We start from the raw sequence: 21,601 nt of genomic DNA, 5'->3' as shown, positions 1-21,601 counted from the left end.
ACGGCTGCACTTTCACGCTGATGGTTAAACATCTCCTCTGTGTTTTGCCACCTTATGTAATGTGAGGGATACAGATGCCATATTTAAGGATATTTCTGTTTTTACTTGGTGTGTGTTCACTATACCCCAAATGGAAGCAGCAACTACACTGTCTGGTGTGAGGCTGACATTCTCAGCATCTTCCTGGAGGCTGGGATGAGCACATCAGATGCGAGACCCCCGCGGCACCCCTCCCAAGTCAGCCTGCAGCTCACCGGCCTGACGCTGCTCTCCTGCCGGCCGCTGGGGAGACACAGAACTGGGCTCCCTACCTTTTCAGAGGATGGGGACCCAGCTCTGCCTGGAACAAAACAAAAAACTGCAGCCTGAGGGAACCATTTTTGTTAACCGGATTTTCTGGTACCTCTGGGGTCAGTTCTTTCCTGGAAAGGGCAGGAGGCGGCCACGCCCCCAGGGCCTGGCCACGCCCCCAGGGCCTGACCACGACACAAGAGAGGCCACGTGGACGGGCTCTGCTCCCATGAGCATCAGGCCCCGTGCAGACGGGCTCCTCGGCATTAAGAACACAGAAGCCCTCGCACCGCAGAACTCTGCTGATCGAACGGGCATACGCAGTGACGGTATACGAGGGAGCACAGCAGCGCTCAGGCTAAGTCAGATCCCGACTGCTGAGCAACTGGGCCTCCAGGTGGGCCTCCGAGCTCCAGGAAAGAACGGCAGCTCGGGAGCGAAAAAGCTGGATTCGGACCCCAGATCAGATCTGAGGCAGACTCCTGAGCTCCTCGGAACCATGATGCTGACAAAGCTCTAACCCCTCAGCAAAGCCACGGAGAACTCAACGATGGCTCCCAGAGACCCTAATTCATCCTGCAGTCACGGGGACCTCACCATGGTGGAACCTCACAGAGACTCTGCCCCGACCCACAGTCACGGGGACCCCAGCCTGGTGGAACCTCACAGAGACTCTGCCCCGACCCACAGTCACGGGGACCCCACCATGGTGGAACCTCACAGAGACTCTGCCCCGACCCACAGTCACGGGGACCCCAGCCTGGTGGAACCTCACAGAGACTCTGCCCCGACCCACAGTCACGGGGACCCCAGCATGGTGGAACCTCACAGAGACTCTGCCCCATCCCAAAGTCACAGGGACCCCACAATGGGGAAACCTCACAGAGACTCTGCCCCATCCCACAGTCACAGGGACTGTTCCCCAACCCACAGTCACGGGGACCCCAGCCTGGTGGAACCTCACAGAGACTCTGCCCCGTCCCAAAGTCACAGGGACCCCACAATGGGGAAACCTCACAGAGACTCTGCCCCATCCCACAGTCACAGGGACCCCACGACGGGGAAACCTCACAGAGACTCTGCCCCAACCCACAGTCACGGGGACCCCACAATGGGGAAACCTCACAGGGACTCTGCCCCAACCCACAGTTACGGGGACCCCACCCTAGTGAAACCTCACAGGGACTCTGCCCCGTCCCACAGTCACGGGGACCCCACAAAGGAGAAATCTCACAGGGACTCTGCCCCAACCCACAGTCACGGGGACCCCACCATGGTGAAACCTCACAGGGACTCTGCCCCGACCCACAGTCACGGGCACCCCACAAAGGGGAAATCTCACAGGGACTCTGCCCCGTCCCACGGTCACGGGGACCCCATAACGGGGAAACCTCACAGAGACTCTGCCCCGTCCCATGGTCACGGGGACCCCACCCTGGTGAAACCTCACAGAGACTCTGCCCCGACCCACAGTCACGGGGACCCCACCATGATGAAACCTCACAGAGACTCTGCCCCGACCCACAGTCACGGGGACCCCATGACAGGGAAATCTCACAGGGACTCTGCCTCATCCCATAGTTGCAGGGACCCCACCCTGGTGAAATCTCACAGGGACTCTGCCCCAAACCACAATGTCTGCCGGGCTCTGGGCGCACGTACCTGGGGATGCTGGTGAGGTAGGTCATGACATTCTGGAACTCCTTGTCCGGAATCTCGCTGAAGGCCGGGTAGTCAGGGAAGGTGATGACCGGGCTTCCGTCCTGCCCCCGCCCACCTGGGGAGAGACCAGAGGCAGACCCTTAGCCGAGGGCTCCATGCCCCCGGGGGTTCCACAGATGTCGGCCTGTTTTCATCAGCACCCAGTATTTCAGTTAAAACCGAGGCATGTTCTTCATCGTTACATAATTTTTATTTGAAAGAAATGTGTGCTGCTTGAAGAAAATATTTGGAAAGTACACAAAAGTGATGTGAATTTAGACAATCACTCATTATTTTGGCCACCATGGGACAGCTACCGTGACAATTCAACATGTTTCTTTCCAAGCCCTTTTCTATGGGCTTTTTTAACCTTGTTGAGGTGATACTGCATAGAGAAGCTTGTCTCCTGCCTCCTTCCTGACACTGAGAACAAACCGTTTCCATGCTTTTAAACAATGTAACCATTATTTTAAATATTGCATAATATTCCATATACGCATGTGCACTAATAACCTGCCTAACTGTACTGTTTGTGGGTATCGTCTAGCTTCTCCGACGTTGGCGCCTTTTAAGCAATTCAATTCCAAAAAGCTCCATTCGAACACTGACTTTGGAGTCACACAGGCTGGGCTCCAGGTCTGCCTGCTGGAGCCGGCCACTGACCCTGCCACACTGCCTCGGCCGGACGGAGTCCATTTCCCTCCCCCGAGCCTGGGTCCGGCCTTGCGATCTGTTTTGCCCACAGGACTTGGCGGAAGTGAGCCTGGGACTCAGGACACTGCAGCTGCCCTCTCATGCCCTGTAGTCATTGGGCAGGTGGTCCCACGACCCTGCATCCACCTGCTCTGAGGAGGCCAGTACCCAGGGTTGAGGGTGGACTTTGTGAAAGGGCAGGGAGGTGGAGGTGCGGGACTGCAGCCCCCAGGACCTCCCAGCCCAGCCCCCACGAGGACACAGCGGCAGCCCCCAGGACCTCCCAGCCCAGCCCCCACGAGGACACAGCTGCAGCCCCCAGGACCTTCCAGCCCAGCCCCCACGAGGACACAGCTGAGCAGAGGACACAGTCAGTGCCCCGTGGAGTGAAGAACCACCTGGCTGAGCCCTTTTGGAACTTCTGAGCCACTAAATGAAGAATAAATCTGTAAAATAGGGCTTCTCAAGCTAACTAAGTTTAGGGTAGCTTTGTATGGAGAACAGATCATGGTGGGTTTGCCGCCCTCATCCACGTCCTCACTGAGGAGACCCAGGGCGCACACAGCCTCCGACAACTGCAGCTTTGTCTCGTAACAGCGACAGTCCCCCGCCGCCTCGCGCCCCCCACAGCCACTGCCTCCAGCTTCCGGAACTTCTGCTTCTGGGTCTTGGCCAAGCCCAGCCACGCCAGGCAGGGCGGCTTTACCATCCAGTGATCCCGGGACGCTGGGCCCGCGAGGCTCCCTGCGGGCGTCTCCTCAGTACAGGGCTCCGTGGCCTCCTCCCGAGTCCTTGTCGGCACCCCTCAATGGGACACGACTCATTATCTGATACAATTGTTCTCACTTCGGTCAGGACGTCACACAAGCATATCTTTTCTCCCTCGCTCCTTCCTAACCTCCTTTGAGGGCTTATGCCTTGAGCCCATCCTGGCTGCCGAGTCTCTTAGAGGGCTGAGCCGAGGGGCGTCCACACACCGTGACGGCCCCCCTTCACCTGGGACAGCTCAGTCCCTGCAATGCTGCATTCTAAGGAAGCCCCCGAAGGGGAAGGCGGCTGCAGGGTCTGGCTTCATTGTGCTCTGAGGACTTCTGTCCTCCGAACTCTCCCAGCCCTCGAGGGCTCTTGACCTCTGCCCCCGTCTCTGGCGGCACACAATGCCCCATGCAGTGCTCAATAGAACGTGCCTGTCACTCACTCACAAACCTTTCATCATTGTTAATTTGCACTTCCTCTCGGAAAATTCCTCAGATCCCAATGATAAGAGGCCCTGGAGTGAACACTGCAGCCCTGTGTCCTCCTGTGCGAGTAAGACAAGCCTCCCCTCAGCCGCTGCCGCGGTGGGGGCTCAAAGCCGCCTGGGATGTGGCTCACGCACGTCTCAGCTTCACGCAGCACCTACCACAATGATCAGGAACTCGTGGCAACTTTTCAGTCGCCATTAAAGGTAAGAGTGTTCTGCCGGGACAAGGCGAGGCAAGCCGCACGCCCCAGCTACGAGGTGGATCGTGGAAACGGCCGCAGCCTGCGCCTGCCTTTCCTTTCCCTGAAACGGGGCCTGGGGGGAACGTTCAGGGGCCAGAAGCTTCCAGCACCGCCCAGAAGCCTATGTGTGTGGAGTGACGCCGACGGCAGCTGGGGGCGGACCCTGCCTGTGTGTGAGACCCCCTGCGTCCCTGTGCAAATGGGCATGGGCCATGGCATGAGGACCCCTGGCCGGCGGGGGTGGGTGGGAGGGAGAAGCTGCTCCTTGGGGTACACTGGCTGTGGAGGGCCCAGCTAGGAAGAGGAGCGGATGCAACGAGATCCCCTCATGCCCAAACGTGGAGGCAGCCTGGGAGCTTGGAGTGGACGGTGGACACAACGTGGAGGCAGCCTGGGAGCTTGGAGTGGATGGTGGACACAGAGGTGGAGGCAGCCTGGGAGCTTGGAGTGGACGGTGGACACAGAGGTGGAGGCAGCCTGGGAGCTTGGAGTGGACGGTGGACACAACGTGGAGGCAGCCTGGGAGCTTGGAGTGGACGGTGGACACAGAGGTGGAGAGTGGCTCCTTCTCAGCACTGGCTGGCCCACCCACAGTGTGGAGGTGGCATCTGGGAGCTGCTGCCTCACTGGAACCACAGAGACCGGGGACCCCCAGAGGCCAGCCTGAGCCACAGGGTCGAGGGTGCAGTCAGCCGGGCAGCCTTGGGGCGGGAGCTATCCACAGGAAGGCCTGGAGCCTCCAGCTGCCCAGGGGAGAGGATGGGGGCCAGGTGACCCGGAGCTGAAATCGCACGGGGGCCTGGCCTGGGCTGCACAGCCTGGTTCAGTTGGTAGCTGGTGCTGGTCTCAGGCTGCTGCTACCCTGGATATCTCTGAACTCTCTGTGCTCCACCGCAGCCTCAATGCAAAGCAAAGACCCTGTTCTTTCTTCCCAAGTCAGGAGTGGAAATCCCAGTCTGTCCACTGAGACTGAAAAGCAGGCGCCAAAGCTCCCAGTACCTGCAGGTTATGAGGCAGCAAAACACCGTTGGATGCGGAGCTGGGGGCACAGCCCCTCTCTGGAGAAACCCTCCCCACCAAGGTGGGCAGTGCCAGGACCCGGGGCCAATGGCACCAAGAACAGGCTCTACTTCTGTGTCTGCACCCGGCCTAGTAACTGGAGGCGGACTGAACGCCGCAGAGGACAGAGGGCTCCGAAGCTCCTCTGTGGTTCAGAACAGCACCCTGTCCACACAGCACCAGGGGCAGCCTCCGGTCCCCACCCACGTCCAAAAACCACTGTCCTGGCTGAGACCTGTCACACCTGCACGTGAACTCTCGCACCCAAGCAACTGGGCCTACATCCACTCGCTAGGGGCAGAAGGCAGATGCAACTCCCTCTCATCTCCATCACCAGAAAGAAGTGTGGTTCCTACGGGATCTGCTTTAGTGTGAGATACACACTCAGTTTAATACACACACAGCTACACACACACACAGCTACACACAGCTACCTATACACACATACATGTACATATACACACATACAGTTACACACACAGCTACTTATAAACACAGACACACATATGTACACAGCTATACACAGATACATAGCTGCACATACAGCTAGACACACACCTACACACACGTATACACAGCTGCACACATATGCATGTGGATGTGTAGGTATGTATATGTACATATATGTACAAACATACACACCTATACATACACACATGGATATACACACACAGCTACACGCACATACACAGCTACCATACAGATACACAGCTACACATACACACACATACACATCTACAAGTACACACATATACACATACACAGCTACACATGCACACGCATACACACTACACATACACACACATACACACATCTACACATACACACATATACACATACACACATATACACACTACACATACATGCAAACATACATAGCTACACATTCACACGCGCACACACTATACATACACACATCTACACATACACACAGCTACACATATACACTGTTATGGACTGGATATCTGTCTTCCCCTGAATTCATGTGTTGAAATGCTGACCCCCACGGGGACAGTGCTGGGAGGTGGGGCTTGTGGGAGGGGAGGAGGCCGTGGGAGTGGGGCTCCCGTGAATGGGATTCTGTGGGCTTGCTCTGCTCGCCTGGCCACATGAGGACAGTGAGAAGGCGGCAGTCTGTAAATCAGGAAGTGAGCCCTCACCAGGCAGCACATCTGCCGGTGCCTTCATCCGGGACTTCCTGCCCCAGAACCAAGAAAAATAAACTGTGGCTTAAACCACTCAGTCTAGGGGACTTTGTCACAGCAAGCAGCCTGAGTTGAGACACACAGGTAGATACACACACGCACACGCATCCTGGGCAGGAGGCATGTGTGACGGCCAAGCCGGGTGACCAAGGGTGTGACGACTCACACGTGTGTCCTGCTTTGTTTTCTCCATGGACGTGATGCATCTTAGGGACACCCTCTTGTGTGATGCCTCGGCCCAAACATGGCTTCAGAAATTCACCCACACGAGCTGCTTAGGAATGAAAGCATTCCAGTGATTAATTTACTATGACATCTGTATCCTAAGTTAACTGTCGGGTAGAAAAATCTTAAAATAAGAACTAAATAAAAACCTCCTCCTGCCAACGTGGAGATGACATCGAGAAGGCGTCACATTCTGAAACTAGACACTACTCAGCCACGCGGAACTCCTACCTGGACAGGATGCCTCTGTCAACACCACTCGTTTATGGCTCGCATTTTCACACAGGCTGTTTGTTGGTCTGTCTGGGTGGCCATAACAAACCACCATAGGCTGGGAGGCCCAAACAACAGAAATTTATCTCACAGCTCTGGCCAGGTAAGTCCAAGATGAAGGTGCCCATAGACTTGGTGTCTGGTGACGGCGGCTTCCCCATTCAGAGGTCTCCTTGAGGCATGACCATGCTGCGGAAGGAGATCTGGTCTCTTCAGCCCCTTATAAAGGCTCTGATCCCACCTGGGAGCTCCACCTTCATGACCTAATCTCCTCCCAAAGGCCTCACCTCCCCAAACATCACCTCTGGGGTTAGGGTTTCAACATCTGAGTTTGGAGGGACACAAACGTTTATCCCATAGCAACTGGTTGGAGGTCGTGCAACCATCGGATTCCTTGAAGCAGGTCCAGAAAGGAGCAGTGCGACTCTGCCCAAACCTAACGGGATTCCTGTCTCCGTCTCATGACTTTGATTCTCCACAGAACACCCAGGGCCACCCCAGTGACCTTCTGTCCATTTCTGTTTCTCTCCAGCAAGGGCAAACCCCCACGGGCAGGGAGCAAGGGAAAACCCCCACGGGCAGGGAACGTCTGTCTGTCTGTGGCTGAAGCCTGGGTGTCAAAAAGCCATCGGCCTCAGGGAGCGCAGGATCGGATCGGTCCTCCCAGGTTGGAGCAGCCGTCGGGCCTTGGTGAGTGTAGACTGAGCTTCGGGTCTGGTGGCTGGAGCCTCAGACCATGTGCCAGGGAGACTCCGGGGTCCTTCCCCACTTCGAATCCCTCTCTCAGGACTGCCCAGGCAGGTGCCATGCTGGAGCCCTGCAGCTCACCTGAGAACTGCAGCTCAGCTGCACAAACACTTAATCCTTAGGACGAGATGTAAGCTGGGACCAAAACCGAAATGGGGTGGGAGAAGGGGCAAGGCAGGAGGGGGCTTGTGCAGCGAGCGCTTGGGGAAGGTGAGGAAAGGAGAAGAGACGAAGGTCTCCAGCGTTCTTCCCGGGAGGAGAGCACAGGACAGGGGGGAGGGTCTCCTAAGTCTGCCCTGTCTCCACGCACCTGAGGCTGCCTGGACATGGGATGGAACAATCCTGTCAAATCCAGGTCCCTGGATGGCTGATGGCCACCGCTGACCATGCCACATTCCCGTAAAAGCAAAATGAAATTCCCAGGAGCCGCCTGGGCAGTGGGAGGGGGGCCGCCGTCCATTGCAGGGAGTGAGACACACAGTGGCGGTGGCCTCTGCCTTCCGGGCAGGGCCTCCATTTCAGCTTTGTGGTTTTCACCGGTGGCAAGTCTGTTCTCTGCGTTTTTCACTTCAGATCATAAGTTCCTCAGTGGTAAATTCTCCCGCCCTGTTTTTAGCTCTTGCTGACGGTCGGCAAGTTGAAGCGTCTTTTCTAGGATGACACAAGGACTGAGTTCTGAGCCCACGACCTCCTCGGGGCCTGCTCCGACTGCCATGCCAGGGGACGCGCCATTGCCTCTGGGTTTGGAGCACCCATGCACCCCCCCAACCCTCAGCCTTCAGTAAGAAAGAGTCAAACGGATGACTCAGGAGGAAGGACAAGAATAATCAAGAATTTACATGTAGGATATTTCCTGATTTTACACCCAATTCCTTGTTCCTCAAATATCAGAAAACTAGAGGGGACAGTAGGGTGGCAGGTCTCGTAGCTTCAGGGTTAAGCGAAGCGCTTTTGGGGCAGACGTCACTGTGAGTAGAGGGTGTGGATTATGAGGGACGCAGGCTGAACGGGGAGCTGCTGTCTGCGGATGACAGACACAGAGTCCAGGTGTGACTTCCGCAGCTTGTCCTGACTTTGGGCGGCAACGTACAGGAGTCCGGAGCCCCCAAGGTTTACGCATCCCTCACGTGGCCGCCTTTCAAAAGCTGCCTCATTTGGATCCAGGATCCGGACAGAGCTGTAGGGTTCTGCATGGCACCTGTGCATCTACAGACAATGGAGGGAGAAGATGGGACCGCATATGTCACAGTGGCAGCCATGGCTCCACGGCAGACAGCACAGGGCTGGCGCGAACGTCAGCAGGGAGGGGAAATCAGCAGGGCAAGTGGAAAGAAACGCAGTCTCCTCTTGAAAAGGAAAATTCGGAGCCGCTCCTTCCTGACATCTTTAGTTTTTTGCTCCGGCACTTCACGGAAGCCATTCCAGGCATCCAAAGACCAGGGAATTAAGCAAAAGTCCACGGAACAGGCTGGGGCTTCAACCTGTGGGCTCCAGTCACAATGAGGGGCCTCACCCAGCTGGGCCCCAGCCCCATGGTGGTCAGTGTGCAGGAGTGGCGGGCGGGGGAGTCTGTGTTTCCTTCGAGTGGAGCGAGACAGGGAGAGCGAGTCCCATGGGTGATGCTGGGGCGGGAGGGGAGCCCCCTTGAGGGCAGCTGTCAAGACAGCAAATCTCTGAGCCAGATTTACCCTGAGTCCAAGGCGGCCCCTGAAAGGCACGTCCACTCCCTGTCCCAGGAGCCTGTAAACGTGACTTTGTTTGGAGAAGTCTTTGCAGCAGAGGTAACAAAGTTTTCAGGGTGAGACCATAATGGATTATACGGTGGGCCCTAAATCTCGTGATGGGTGTCCTGGGAGAAAGGCAGAGGGGCTTTGAGGCAGAAGAGGAGACACCGACGTACAGGTGAGGCGGCTGCATGAAGATGCCAAGGGACACCAAGGAACACCTGCGTCCCCAAAGCAGGAGGAGCCTCCGGAAGGGGCACAGCCCCACGGAACCTGAGAGACGAGCCCCAGTTGTTTCGGTCCCCCAGTGCATGGCCTTTGTCATGAGGACACAAAAGGGGGCTTCATGGCAGGAACCCGGAGTGCAGGCGCAGCCTCAGGACACAGCAGTGCTGGACGCGGTGAGGAGGGGACGGGGCGATTGGAAACGCACACACCCGAGGCTGCCACAGGCTTTATCCAAATCCGCGCACATCTGCAGGAGAAGCGCCAGCCGACACTGATCCGTCTCAGACATGGTACTGCTGCTACGACCTGGATCCTGAGAACAGCGTGGTGTGCCAGGGTCCCACCCCAGATGGGCCCGTGGCTGAGCCCTCAGTACATGGCTCTGAGGCTGGGTGCACCTCTAGAAGCCGGGAGGCAGCTGTGAACAAGCCCAGCCCTCAGGAGGGACCCACGCCACACACGGGAGGACGTGAGGTGGTGTAACGAAGGGGGCGGAGCAGAGCGCAGGCGAGGAGGGAGAGGGCACGTACGAGGGCGTGCCTCTGAGCCAGGGCCTGAGGGGCCGGGCCAGCCACGAGCCCCGCGGAAGAAATTCGCTGCATGGAGACTGCCGGCTGTGCAAAGGCCCTGAGGTTGGCGGGAGGCAGGGGGATGGGGAGGCAGCCTGCCTCCAGGGGGTGGGCAGGATACGACACGGGGGCAGCATACGACGCGGGGGCAGCAGTACCACAGGGGACTCCAGCTTATATTCCAGGAGGGAGAGGAGCCGACGGAGGCTTTGGTGTGGTTCCCAAGACCATTGACGCTCAGGCACTTATCAGCTTGCGGGTCTCTGCTCAGGGTCTCTGGGCCCACATGGAGGGGTTGCCGGGCTGTGATTCTGAGCCCAGTCTCTCCAGCTCCCCCAGGGGCTTGGCAGAGCTCTGCCCCCAGCTACAGTGTTGAGGCCCCGGGTTCCTGGCGGCTGCCCGTGGGGCGGCTCTTGTCCTGGTCAGGCGGCCTCTGCCTCCTTCGGGGCCACACAGAGAACCCCCTTGTGTCAAATCCTTCTTGCACCTGGGATCCCTCATGCCAGGAAGAGCCCCATCTCTTCTAAGGGCTTAGCTGAGTGGGTCAAGCCCACCAAGGAAGATCTTAAAGTTAGCTGATTTGGGGCCTTAAATTCATCTGCAAAATCCCCCCACAGAGCTCCTGGGCTGGCGTCTGAGGAACGATTGAGAAAAGGTGGGTGGCTGGGGCCGTCCTGGGACTCTGCCCTCCCAGGCACCGCTGGGGTGGGGGCACTGCCTGGCAACTGGAGGAAGGTCAAGGCTGGAGGCCCAGGTCGGGGCCCTCCTGGTGGCAAAGCTGTGAGCCTCTTTGGGGTCGTGAAAGGGGCGGGGAGAGGCTGGGGACGCAGGAGGAACCGGCAGAAACCACGGCGCCTCTCCTGAGCCATCACCACGCCTGGTCCCCGACACAGGGGGATTGGAGCCCTTGTCCTCTGGGAGTTTTCAGTTCTCCAGAGACCCCCTGCTTTCTCTCCTTCCTCCTCCTGGGCCACTTGGCCATGGGAGGCAGGGACCGAGTCACTGCACAGCACTTCTCCTCTGGCCATCATGTTGCTGGCTGCCTCTTCAATTTTGGTCTCATAAAACTCACCAGCTGCACCTCGCAGTCAGCCTCCCTCAGACCCCAAGGCCCGGCCTGGGGTGCGGGCTGGCTCTGTAGGTGCAGGTGTGGGATGGAGGCCCCACCGTGCCAGCCATGGATTGGGGGCCGGGATGCTGACGGGAATGCAGAGGGGCAGAGGCTGAGCTCCCAAGAGCACCGCGTCCTCCGTATCGGGGCACCCTCCTCAGCATCGGGGCACCCTCCTCGGCATCGGGGCACCCTGATGGCCCAGGGTGGGCACACATGTGCATGGTTTTTTTTCTGACGGGTCCTGTTGGGCAGATTTGTTCACATAAGAACAGCATCTGCACAGCTCGGGGCCACTGCAGGTGCCCTTGCTGTACCCACACAGGGGTGCTAGGAGCCTCATTATGTCCCCATGACTGCAGGCACCACCTCCACAGGTGTGCCAGACGCAGGGCTGGAGGCCACGGTGGACAGAGGCGTGGCCTGGGAGGTGCCCAGATGCAGCAGGAACTGGGGTTCACTGAGGCCCATGGGTTCGGCCACCCACACACCACTCCATCTGTCCCTGGAGGCTGCTGTCAGGGGTGCCCAGGCCACATCCCCCTGGGGACCCTGACCCTCCTCCACCCACCTCCTCCCAGTGGCCATGTGCCAACTGGCATGGAGCTGCCCACTTCACAGAGATGGGGAGAGCCAGGTCACAGGTCAGACCCAAGGCAGTGAATACGCAGCCCCTCGCATGACCCTTCTCAGCTCCAGCCCGGGCCAGGCCACGGGGGCTGCTCGGCCCACACCCGGCCCCAGACCCCTCCCTCTCCACCCCATCCCGACTTCTGGAACTCACCGGACAGGTAAGCAAAGCGCTTCTTTAGCTGGTCCTGGATGTCGGCAGCACAGAGCGGGACGATGTCCTGGTGCATGATTTCATCTGCACGGAAAGAGCAGACGGCACGTGTCAGTCCCAGGAAGCTGCCTCACCCTGCAAGCGCCCACCCGATCCCACACGGAGCTGGCACATCCACAGGCACCTACGGGAGCGGTGTCACGTGGCTGGAAAAAGGCTTTTCAGTTTCCAATACGTGGAGGCCTTTGTTTCTCAGCGCACAAAAGCTGTGTGTTGAGTGATTCACCATCAATTTTGAAAGTGTGGTATAAGAGGTTCAGAGAGAGGGACTGAGAGACAGAGAGAGGGAGGGACAAAGAGAGAGACCTGGGCAGAGGGGAGGCAGGGGAGCAGTGGGAAAGGGGTTGGTCCTGGCTCCTCAGATAAATACGCTTTGGTCTGAGTCCCACCCACATTAGGGAAAATGTTCAGGCAACCCCTGCCCCGCACCTGTTGCAGGTGCAGTAACTTGTGGCCCAGGAGGAAAACCTGGCCACGGAATGGGCCTCTGCCTCTGCACACACAGGACCCTTGGGGGTCTGTGCCACAACCCTGGCCTCGCCATTAGACGGACACAAATGAGGCAGGATGGCAACAGCAGGGTCGACCCCCACACCCATCCCCCCATCCAGCAGGTTCCAGATGGCTCTGGACGCACTGCAGCACCTGCAGCCACCAGGCCAGCACTGGCTGGGAGCACGGGGGGAGCATGGGGCCAGCACCAGCTGGGAGCACTAGGCCAGCATCAGCTCGGAGCATGGGGTCAGCACCAGCTAGGAGCATGGGGCCAGCACCAGCCAGGAGCACGGGGCCAGCACCAGCCGGGAGCATAGGGTTAGCACCAGCTAGGAGCACGGGGCCAGCACCAGCCAGGAGCACGGGGCCAGCATCAGCTGGGAGCATAGGGTTAGCACCAGCTAGGAGCATGGGGTCAGCACCAGCCAGGAGCATGGGGCCAGCACCAGCTGGGAGCACTAGGCCAGCATCAGCTCGGAGCATGGGGTCAGCACCAGCTAGGAGCATGGAGCCAGCACCAGCCGGAAGCATGGGGCCAGCAAGACCCTCCAGGGAAAGCTGTACGTACTGACAGGCTGGTGGTCTCTGCCACAGAGCGGCTGCCAGGCCACTGTGCCTGGGGGACACTGACCACTGACCACGGAGCAGACACGATTTCTGGCCAATGCTCTCATCATATAGCCACATTTGCAGTCTTGAACATCCACACAATTTCTCTCTAAAAGATGCAGGACTCACGCTGATGACCTGAGAATGGCTTACACGCTCAATTTTTCCACACCTGAGGACCCAGGCCACTAACAGCCTGAAGATATGGGACAGAGGTGTTTGTACCTGGAAATTCCCAGTGGAGGCTGCAAGATAATATCTACCTAGCATCAGACTTAAATCTTGCTCTTCCAGTCTTGCAGACAAACAAGTGTAAACACGGGACACAGTGGAACACAAAGGGGCCCCTCCTGGGCCGTGCTGGCTGCAGCCCTGCCAGCTATGGGACTGCTTTGCCTCCGAGCCAGAGACAACCCTGGTGTTGGGGGGGGAAGCAGCAGGGCCACGGTGTCACGGGACCTGCCAGAGCCAAGCAGATGTCAAGGCCCTTCCGCAGAGCCTTGCAGGGTGAGCTCAGGGCACAGACCCATTCCCAGTACGCAACCATGTCTCAGCGATGGCTTCTTTTGTGGGAGAAAGACAGAAACAGTCAATCAGTAAAGCATGAAATACTATCTCATGCTCCTGGCAAGGTGACTTCCACTGGTGCACACCTCTCTGGAATGTGTGTCTGGTGCAGCCGACGGCAGCCTAGACTGTGCAGTTGGATGTTCAGATTTTATGGTAAGTTTTTCTCTCTCACCAGGAGTGACTGTAACCTGAGAGGAAACCAGGAGGCACTGTCCTCAATCCACTGCCTGCCTCACAGACCGTGGGGGCACTGTCCGCATCACAGTGTCCACCGTCCACACCGCCTGTCCACCGTCCGCATCACAGTGTCCACCGTCCACACTGCCTGTCCACCGTCCACACCACCTGCCCACCATCCACACTGCAGTGTCCACCGTCCACACCACCTGCCCACTGTCCTCATCGCAGTGTCCACCATCCACCCCACCTGTCCACCGTCCACACCACCTGTCCACCATCCGCACTGCAGTGTCCACCATCCACACTGCCTGTCCACCGTCCACACTGCCTGTCCACCGTCCACACCACCTGTCCACCGTCCACACCACCTGTCCACCATCCACACTGCAGTGTCCACCGTCCACACCACCTGCCCACTGTCCTCATCGCAGTGTCCACCATCCACCCCGCCTGTCCACCGTCCACACCACCTGTCCACCATCCGCACTGCAGTGTCCACCATCCACACCGCCTGTCCACCGTCCACACCACCTGTCCACCATCCGCACTGCAGTGTCCACCATCCACACCGCCTGTCCACCGTCCACACCACCTGTCCATCATCCACACTGCAGTGTCCACCGTCCACACCACCTGTCCACCGTCCACACCACCTGTCCACCATCCACACTGCCTGTCCACCGTCCACACCGCCTGTCCACCGTCCACACCGCCTGTCCACCGTCCACACCACCTGTCCACCGTCCACACCACCTGTCCACCATCCGCACTGCAGTGTCCACCATCCACACTGCCTGTCCACCGTCCACACTGCCTGTCCACTGTCCACACCACCTGTCCACCATCCACACTGCAGTGTCCACCGTCCACACCGCCTGTCCACCGTCCGCATCACAGTGTCCACCGTCCACACCACCTGTCCACCGTCCTCATCGCAGTGTCCACCATCCACCCCGCCTGTCCACCGTCCACACCGCCTGTCCACCATCCACACCACCTGTCCACCATCCGCACTGCAGTGTCCACCATCCACACCGCCTGTCCACCGTCCACACCACCTGTCCACCATCCGCACTGCAGTGTCTACCTGCTGGCAGCCCCCAGTGCCTCTGGACTCTCTGGGCCAGGACAAACTCTAAATATTGTCCCTCAGATCAAATGCCTCATTTTGGGTTTGAAAAGCAGGGTTCCCCCTGTGTGTGATCAGAAACTGCACACAGCTAAGCCCTCATACAAACAAACTCCAAAATATCGCTACATCTGAAGTGGTCACTGGCCACTCTGTGAACCTGAAGAGGCCTGTGGATGCTCTCTGACCCACACCAGAGTGTTGGCCTTCTCCTGTTCTTCATGGAGGCCTTCTGCAGGCGGGGCCCTGGGATTTTCAGGGCGCTGGGCGTTTCTTCCGTTTATGTGTGTAAGTTTTCATTCTTCTTGATTTTTTGAACCCACTCAAGAATGATGGGAAAATCTGTCCTTATGCTCATAGTTTCTTTAAAAGTTCCAGTCTACTTAATTTTGCAGCCATAAGACTAAGAAGCGCACGGAGGAACAATAGTGGCCACTCAGTTCAGGAGACAGGTCCCCAGAGGAGACGCAGGCAGGCGAGCATGGCCTCTGTGGGGCTCTGTGCTGTCAGATGTCTGGGAGGTCGTGGGCCCCTGACCCGTCTGTGCCACCCAAGGCCAGGCCAGGCCCAGCTCCCTCACTGAGCCCTGCCCCAACCAACTCCCCAGTGATGACCCCATTGCTCGGAGGTGGGTCTGAGAGGGGAGTGTTAGGGCCTCACATCTGAGGCCGGGCAGAGGCTGCCCCGTCCATTCCCCTGCCATGTGGGCAGAGGCTGCCCCGTCCATTCCCCTGCCGTGTGGGCAGAGGCTGCCCCGTCCATTCCCCTGCCATGTGGGCAGAGGCTGCCCCGTCCATTCCCCTGCCACGCGGGCAGAGGCAGCAGGTGGGGCCGACAAGGGGGTGGCCAGGCCTGCCCCTGCCCATCCCCAGCACCGACCACAGCAGCCCCACCTGGGAGGGCCAATCTCTTCTGGCCACTACGGGGACGACGTGGTGAGATTTCCCAAGCGTGGGAAGGGCAGAGGTGCCCTTGGCTCACCTGATACACAGGTGAGGCCCCATCACTGAGTTTTCCTCACAGAAACAGGGTCCTGGCAATGGCAGTCCAGGGAGGGGGACCATGTGTCTATCTTTAGATCTCTTTGTTCCAACAAAACCAGACGACTGAAGCAAACTTCCTTCCTCTTGCAAGTTGACTCAAAAGCTTGCTTTATTTGAGGACAATTTCATCCTGAAAACCAGGAGCGGGGTGTGGGGGGGTGGGAGGGCGGCCAAGACGTCTGAGCAGCATCCCAGGCACCCCTTCCAGCCCAGGGTGACCTCGAAAGCAGCAGAGAGAACGGGGACTGGAGGCGGGTGGGCCCTGGAAATCCTCTCACGGTGGGGGTCGGGGGGGATGTCGGGGGTGGACTGTCACAGGTGGAGGCAGCAAGGCAGCTCCTGGCAGCAGGAAGAGGCCCAGGTGCAGCAGGAAACCCCGTTCCTGGTGCTCACTGGTGACCGTGGGCAGAGGAGAGGACAAGTCTCTCCACACAGCAGCCTGGGGCCGTGGGGTACAGTCCATCTTTTGCCAATTGTCTTCTTTTATTTATTCTGGCAAAAAGCCCATTCCCAAAGGCTTCTGCATCCTGTCCATCAGACAGGACAGTCGTGCCTTTTCAAAGTCCAAGGCTGAGCGTCAGATGGGATTACGTCACCAGATCATCCGGCCGGAGGCCTTCCCGAAGCCCATCCTTGAGGATCTCCAAACCCAGGAAGAGCAGGGCCACAGAGCAGGGCAGTAAGAAGAAACGCAGGCCACAAAATCGGAACAAAATCTAAATTCAGTAAGGAGGAGGCTTGAAACCACAGCCTTCAGATAAGGACACCCCAGGAGGCCAGCATCCCCGTCCCCTCCAGACAAGCTCCTGACACCATGTGGGTCAGGGAGGAGAAACAGGACACCCTGGGGGCCAGCGCCCCGTCCCTGCCACTGGGACAAAAGGGGCGTCCACACCTCTGTTTGTGATGTGTGTTAAAGGATCTGTTTGATTTTGCATTCCCGATGTTTAAGGTTTATCCTGACTTGGTTGGCAGAATTCTCACTTACATTAAATCTCAAATATGTTTAACGAGCCATTTGCTAGTGGGTTAGGTATAAATATTTCATGTCACATACACAGTGACTTAAATCACATGGTTCACTAAATATTCTTTTTCTGATCTCAGAAAGCTTAACCTTTACACATTTTAAAAATACAAGGCCCTGCCAGAAAAGATGGTCAAAAGAAGCGGTGATCAGGGAAACCCCGCTCCTACCGCGGGGGCGTCATCTCAGACCCGCAACACCAACCGGCAAGGGCCAGGAGCCGGCGGACTCCCACGTGGGGGGCAGGTGTCAGTGCACAGCCGCCCCGCAGAACCCTCCGGACGCCCTTTGGAGTGAGACAGTTTGCGCCTCGGGCAGGGAGGACTCGCACATCCGCACTTGGCCAATCTCCTCTGGGGGTCGTCTCCAGAGCTTCGCTCTCCGCTCTCCATGCTGCCTCGCCCGCCCGCCCGCCCGCAAGCCCTGGGGGCCGTCTCCAGAGCTGCGCTCCCTCTCCACGCTGCCTCGCCCACAAGCCCTGGGTTCTCTGATGCAGGCGGGCGTAAGAATCCCCTGGAGCGTGTCCTCAGCACAAGTGGGTGTGTTGTTTGGGACCAAGCTCCTGCCTAGACCCCAACAGATCAGACTGAAAATCAAAATGAAGTCCCCACACTCCAAGGGAAACTGAGTTGTTATCGGACCTTGGAGAAAACAGGAGACAGAGGAGAGGCCAATCTTCCAACCAGGCCAGGCTCTGTCTTCCTCGGCGTGGTCACGGAGGTCCCTCTTTTTGTTGTTCTTGTTCTCAACTTGTTTAATATGTAAAAGGACAATCAAAACAGTGGTCAGAATTTCCACTTTTGATACATTCTTAGGATGCAGCCCATCCAGAGAGCATCACTTCAAATAGATGAAGAATTACCCAACTTTTTCTGTCTTAAAGACAGTTTGCTTAGATTTTAAAAAGACTTCATTCCATGAGTTACGGCACTGAATTTAACCATGAGAATTAAATATAAAAACATGGAGGCTCTGAGCTGCCCGCAGAGGTGGGACTCCTATGAGGGTGACTGCTGGAGTCCAGGGGCTGAGACACAGCCACTCACAACATTACCGTTCCCCTGTAACAAAGGATTAAGACTTTATCATAACTTAATTATACATTCATTATGGTGCTTTAAAACAGTCAAGACTAAATAAATTCTTCACACTGCCAAAAAGATACACGTTACTTGGCCGGGCACAGTGGCTCACGCCTATAAATGCCAACACTTTGGGAGGCCAAGGTGGACAAATCACTTGAGGTCAGGAGTTCAAGACCAGCCTGGTCAACATGGCGAAACCCCCTCCCTACTAAAGATACAAAAATTAGCTGGGCATGGTGGCAGGTGCCTGTAGTCCCAGGTACTCAGGGGGCTGAGGCTGGAGAATCTTTTGAACCTGGGAGGTGGATGTTGCTGTGAGCTGAGATTGTGCCACTGCACTCCAGCCTGGGTGACAGAGCGAGACTCCATCTCTTAAAAAAAAAAAAAAAAAAAAAAGAAAAGATACACATACTAAAAACCCATTTAAGCACAAAGTTTGTCACGTGACAGCTCTTGGTCTGGGCCACACGCGTGTGCAGGGATCTTCTGCTTCTTCAAGCTTGACGTAAGTCCGGCAATCACCTAATGTGAAACTGATCCTTACGACACAGAGCCGCCTGAAGGGGCCAGTCGGTCACGTTTCTCCCGCCGACTCTCCAAGCTTACAAAGGACAGTGACTGAGGCCGCCGAACCGCGTTTGCACAGTTTCTGCTTTCTTCAGCCCTGTCCGTACAGCCGGCCCCGCACTGCGTGTTTCACTGGAGCTCTTATTCTAGTTCATGGAATGCAGTGCTGCCCCACTCTAGAATCGCCAACACAGCCCAGTGAGATCTTTAAATTACACGGATTGCAATTTGATCTTCTGGCAGGTATTTCCTCTTTCTCTGCCTCACGGTGGCCACGGCCCACTCAAGTGATTTCAGAACCACAATGCAGGGGTCTCAAGGTGAGGCTCCCAGGTGACACGGACGCTGGGGTCAGGGGTTAGACCCCCGCTGTTCTCAAGGTCACACTGTCTGAGCCAGGGGCACCAGGAGGGTCTGTCATGAAGGGGGGCACTTGCCTGCTCACCAGCTTGCATTTTCATGAACGTTTCCTGACATCAGTAAAATGGCCTGAGTGCAGTTTCAGCCAGGTGGGCCTGGCGGGCTCTGCACGGACCCTGGATCTGTGTGCACTCATGCCCTGGCTGGGGTGTAGTCACACCATACACGCAATGGCTTCTGAGCTAGAACAACTTAAAAAATCATGGGGCAGAGGGACCAGAGACCAAAGTGACTGAGAGCCACTGTCTGAGAGACACAGGAGGCCAGGTTTCAGGATGAGGGACGCAGGTCCTTCCAGAGTTCAGAGACCCTGGCCCTGCCACCCTCTCCCCCAAGGGCCGGGCTGGCTGCCGGCTTTGCCACCTCCGGTCACAGCCCTACCCGCTACATAGTACCCATGGCTCCGCTGCCTCCCCACACCCTGCCACAGACCTGGGCCTGCCCTTGGGGGCTGAGCCAAACCCCCGCACATGTGAGGCTCCGGGCCGAGCCTCCTGGGCCAGATGCTCGGGGCATTCTCAAGTGACTGCTGAGTGGGCAGGGCTGGTGGCACCCTCAGGGAGCATTTCCACAGGGCCCAGACCTGAGGGTCTTGAACACCTTAGTGTCTCCCGCCAGCCCCCACTGAGATGCACACGTCTCCCTTTCTCTCCTGGAGGCTGCCCAGGGTGCGCCTGCTCTCCCAGCCACTGCCTGCCAGCGCCTTTCCGGTTCAGAGGCAGCTGAGCCCTCACACGGACCTCCTGTCCGCAGGAGGGGTCGCACTGGCAGCTGCACCTGGAATGGCTGGGGGTCCAGGGAGAAAGTGCATGCCAGGGAGACCCCCTCGGGGTTCAGATGAGGACCACCCTGTGCTCCTGGGGGGAGGATCAGGCCAGAAAGGCAGGTTTCCTACTCACACCTGGCTCCAGTGCATTGAGTGAGTCCTCGCAAGGACCTAGGGAGCATGAAGCCTCATCATCCTTGTTTTAAAGACGGGGAATTCAAGGTCAGGCTCAGCTGTGAGCAGCCCAGGACTGCAGGGCGGGCAGTGCCAGGACTGAGCCCACGCCGTCTGCTCCAGCGCCTGGGACCTTCACTGCCACGGGCTCAACAGCGAGGCTATGGAGAGGCTCTCGCAGAGGGGCTGGGAGGGTGCCCACATGCGTCTGTTTCCAGGCTGATGGGTGAGTGAGACCCCAGTGGCTGGGACAGGGCAGGCTTGTGGGCAGGAAGGCAGGGACATGGCAGGGCACGGCCTCCCATTGCACAGGAGTTGCCCAGAGTCACCGAAGATGTTGGAGCCATCAGGGAGCTTCGAGTCTGATGATTTTCGCTAAGCAGCCCCATTTACTCAGCTCTGTTCACTGTGCAGGGTGTTGTGAACGGAGCCCTTGGCTGGCTCATCACTTCCTAAGCTTACAGCTTCTGGCTATTTTTTCCAGCTATATTGAGAAAAATAATTGTATATATTTAAGGCACACACGTGCTGTTTTGATATAGTTCACGTTGTGAAACCATAGCCACCACCAAACTCACTGGTGACTGACTGTCACCTCCCACAGCTGCCATTTCCTTTTACAGTTAGAATACCCAACATCCACTCCCAGCAAACCTCAGGTACAAATACAGCGTTAACCACAGTCACCACAAACAGGCCACGGCCACCTTAAACAGATCACAGTCACCGCGAACTGACCATGGCCACCACAAACCAACCACAGCCACCACGAACAGCCCACGGCCACCACAGACTAACCACAGCCACCATGAACCAACCATGGTCACCACAAACAGACCATGGCCACCACAAACCAACCATGGCCACAACAAACACGCCACGGCCACCACAAACTGACCATGGCCACCATGAACAACCACGGCCACCATGAACAGACCACAGTCAGTCACCACGAATAGTCCATGGCCCACCACGAACAGACCCCTAGACTTCATTCATTTGGCACAACGGAAACTCTGTGTCCTCCGGCCAGCATCTCCCCAGGCTTCCCCACCCCAGCCCCCAGTAGCCACCGTGCTTGTTGGCGTCTCTGACACCCCACACGCGTGGGGCCGTGGCTTTGCCTTTCTGTGCCTGCAGCTGATTTTACTCAGCAGGCCGTGGCTTTGCCTGTGGCTGATTTTGCTCAGCACTGTCCTCCAGGCTCATCCGTGTTGTCTCGAATGACGGGCTTTCCTTTTTAACAAAGGCCCAGCAGCACTCCACTGTGTGTGCCCCACATCATCTTTACGCGCCCATCCACTAACGGCCACTGGGGTCGATTCCATGTGTGGGCTGGTGAGCTCCGGAGGGCGGGCAGCTCTTTAACACGCTCACTCCT

The 21,601-nt window shown here is 57.5% G+C and overlaps 1 protein-coding gene across 17 annotated transcripts in view; it reads right to left on the bottom strand.

Annotated features, from left to right (window-relative positions):
- MCF2L (MCF.2 cell line derived transforming sequence like) overlaps window positions 1-21,601 on the bottom strand; it is a 215,475-nt gene that overhangs the window by 73,097 nt on the left and 120,777 nt on the right. For all 17 annotated transcript variants that reach the window (XM_034937032.3, XM_055097034.2, XM_008957474.6 and 14 more), the window contains 2 exons: window positions 12,096-12,179; window positions 1,954-2,068 (listed from right to left, as the gene is read on the bottom strand). In XM_034937032.3, coding sequence (XP_034792923.1) covers window positions 1,954-2,068; window positions 12,096-12,179 — 199 coding nt within the window. The remainder of the gene's footprint in view (window positions 1-1,953; window positions 2,069-12,095; window positions 12,180-21,601) is intronic.

This window comes from Pan paniscus, chromosome 14 (genome assembly GCF_029289425.2).
Source record: "Pan paniscus chromosome 14, NHGRI_mPanPan1-v2.0_pri, whole genome shotgun sequence".
In the NCBI taxonomy this organism is placed as follows: domain Eukaryota; kingdom Metazoa; phylum Chordata; class Mammalia; order Primates; family Hominidae; genus Pan; species Pan paniscus.
Note: the sequence above shows the minus strand (reverse complement) of the source record. Positions and strands in the feature narration are given on the sequence as shown.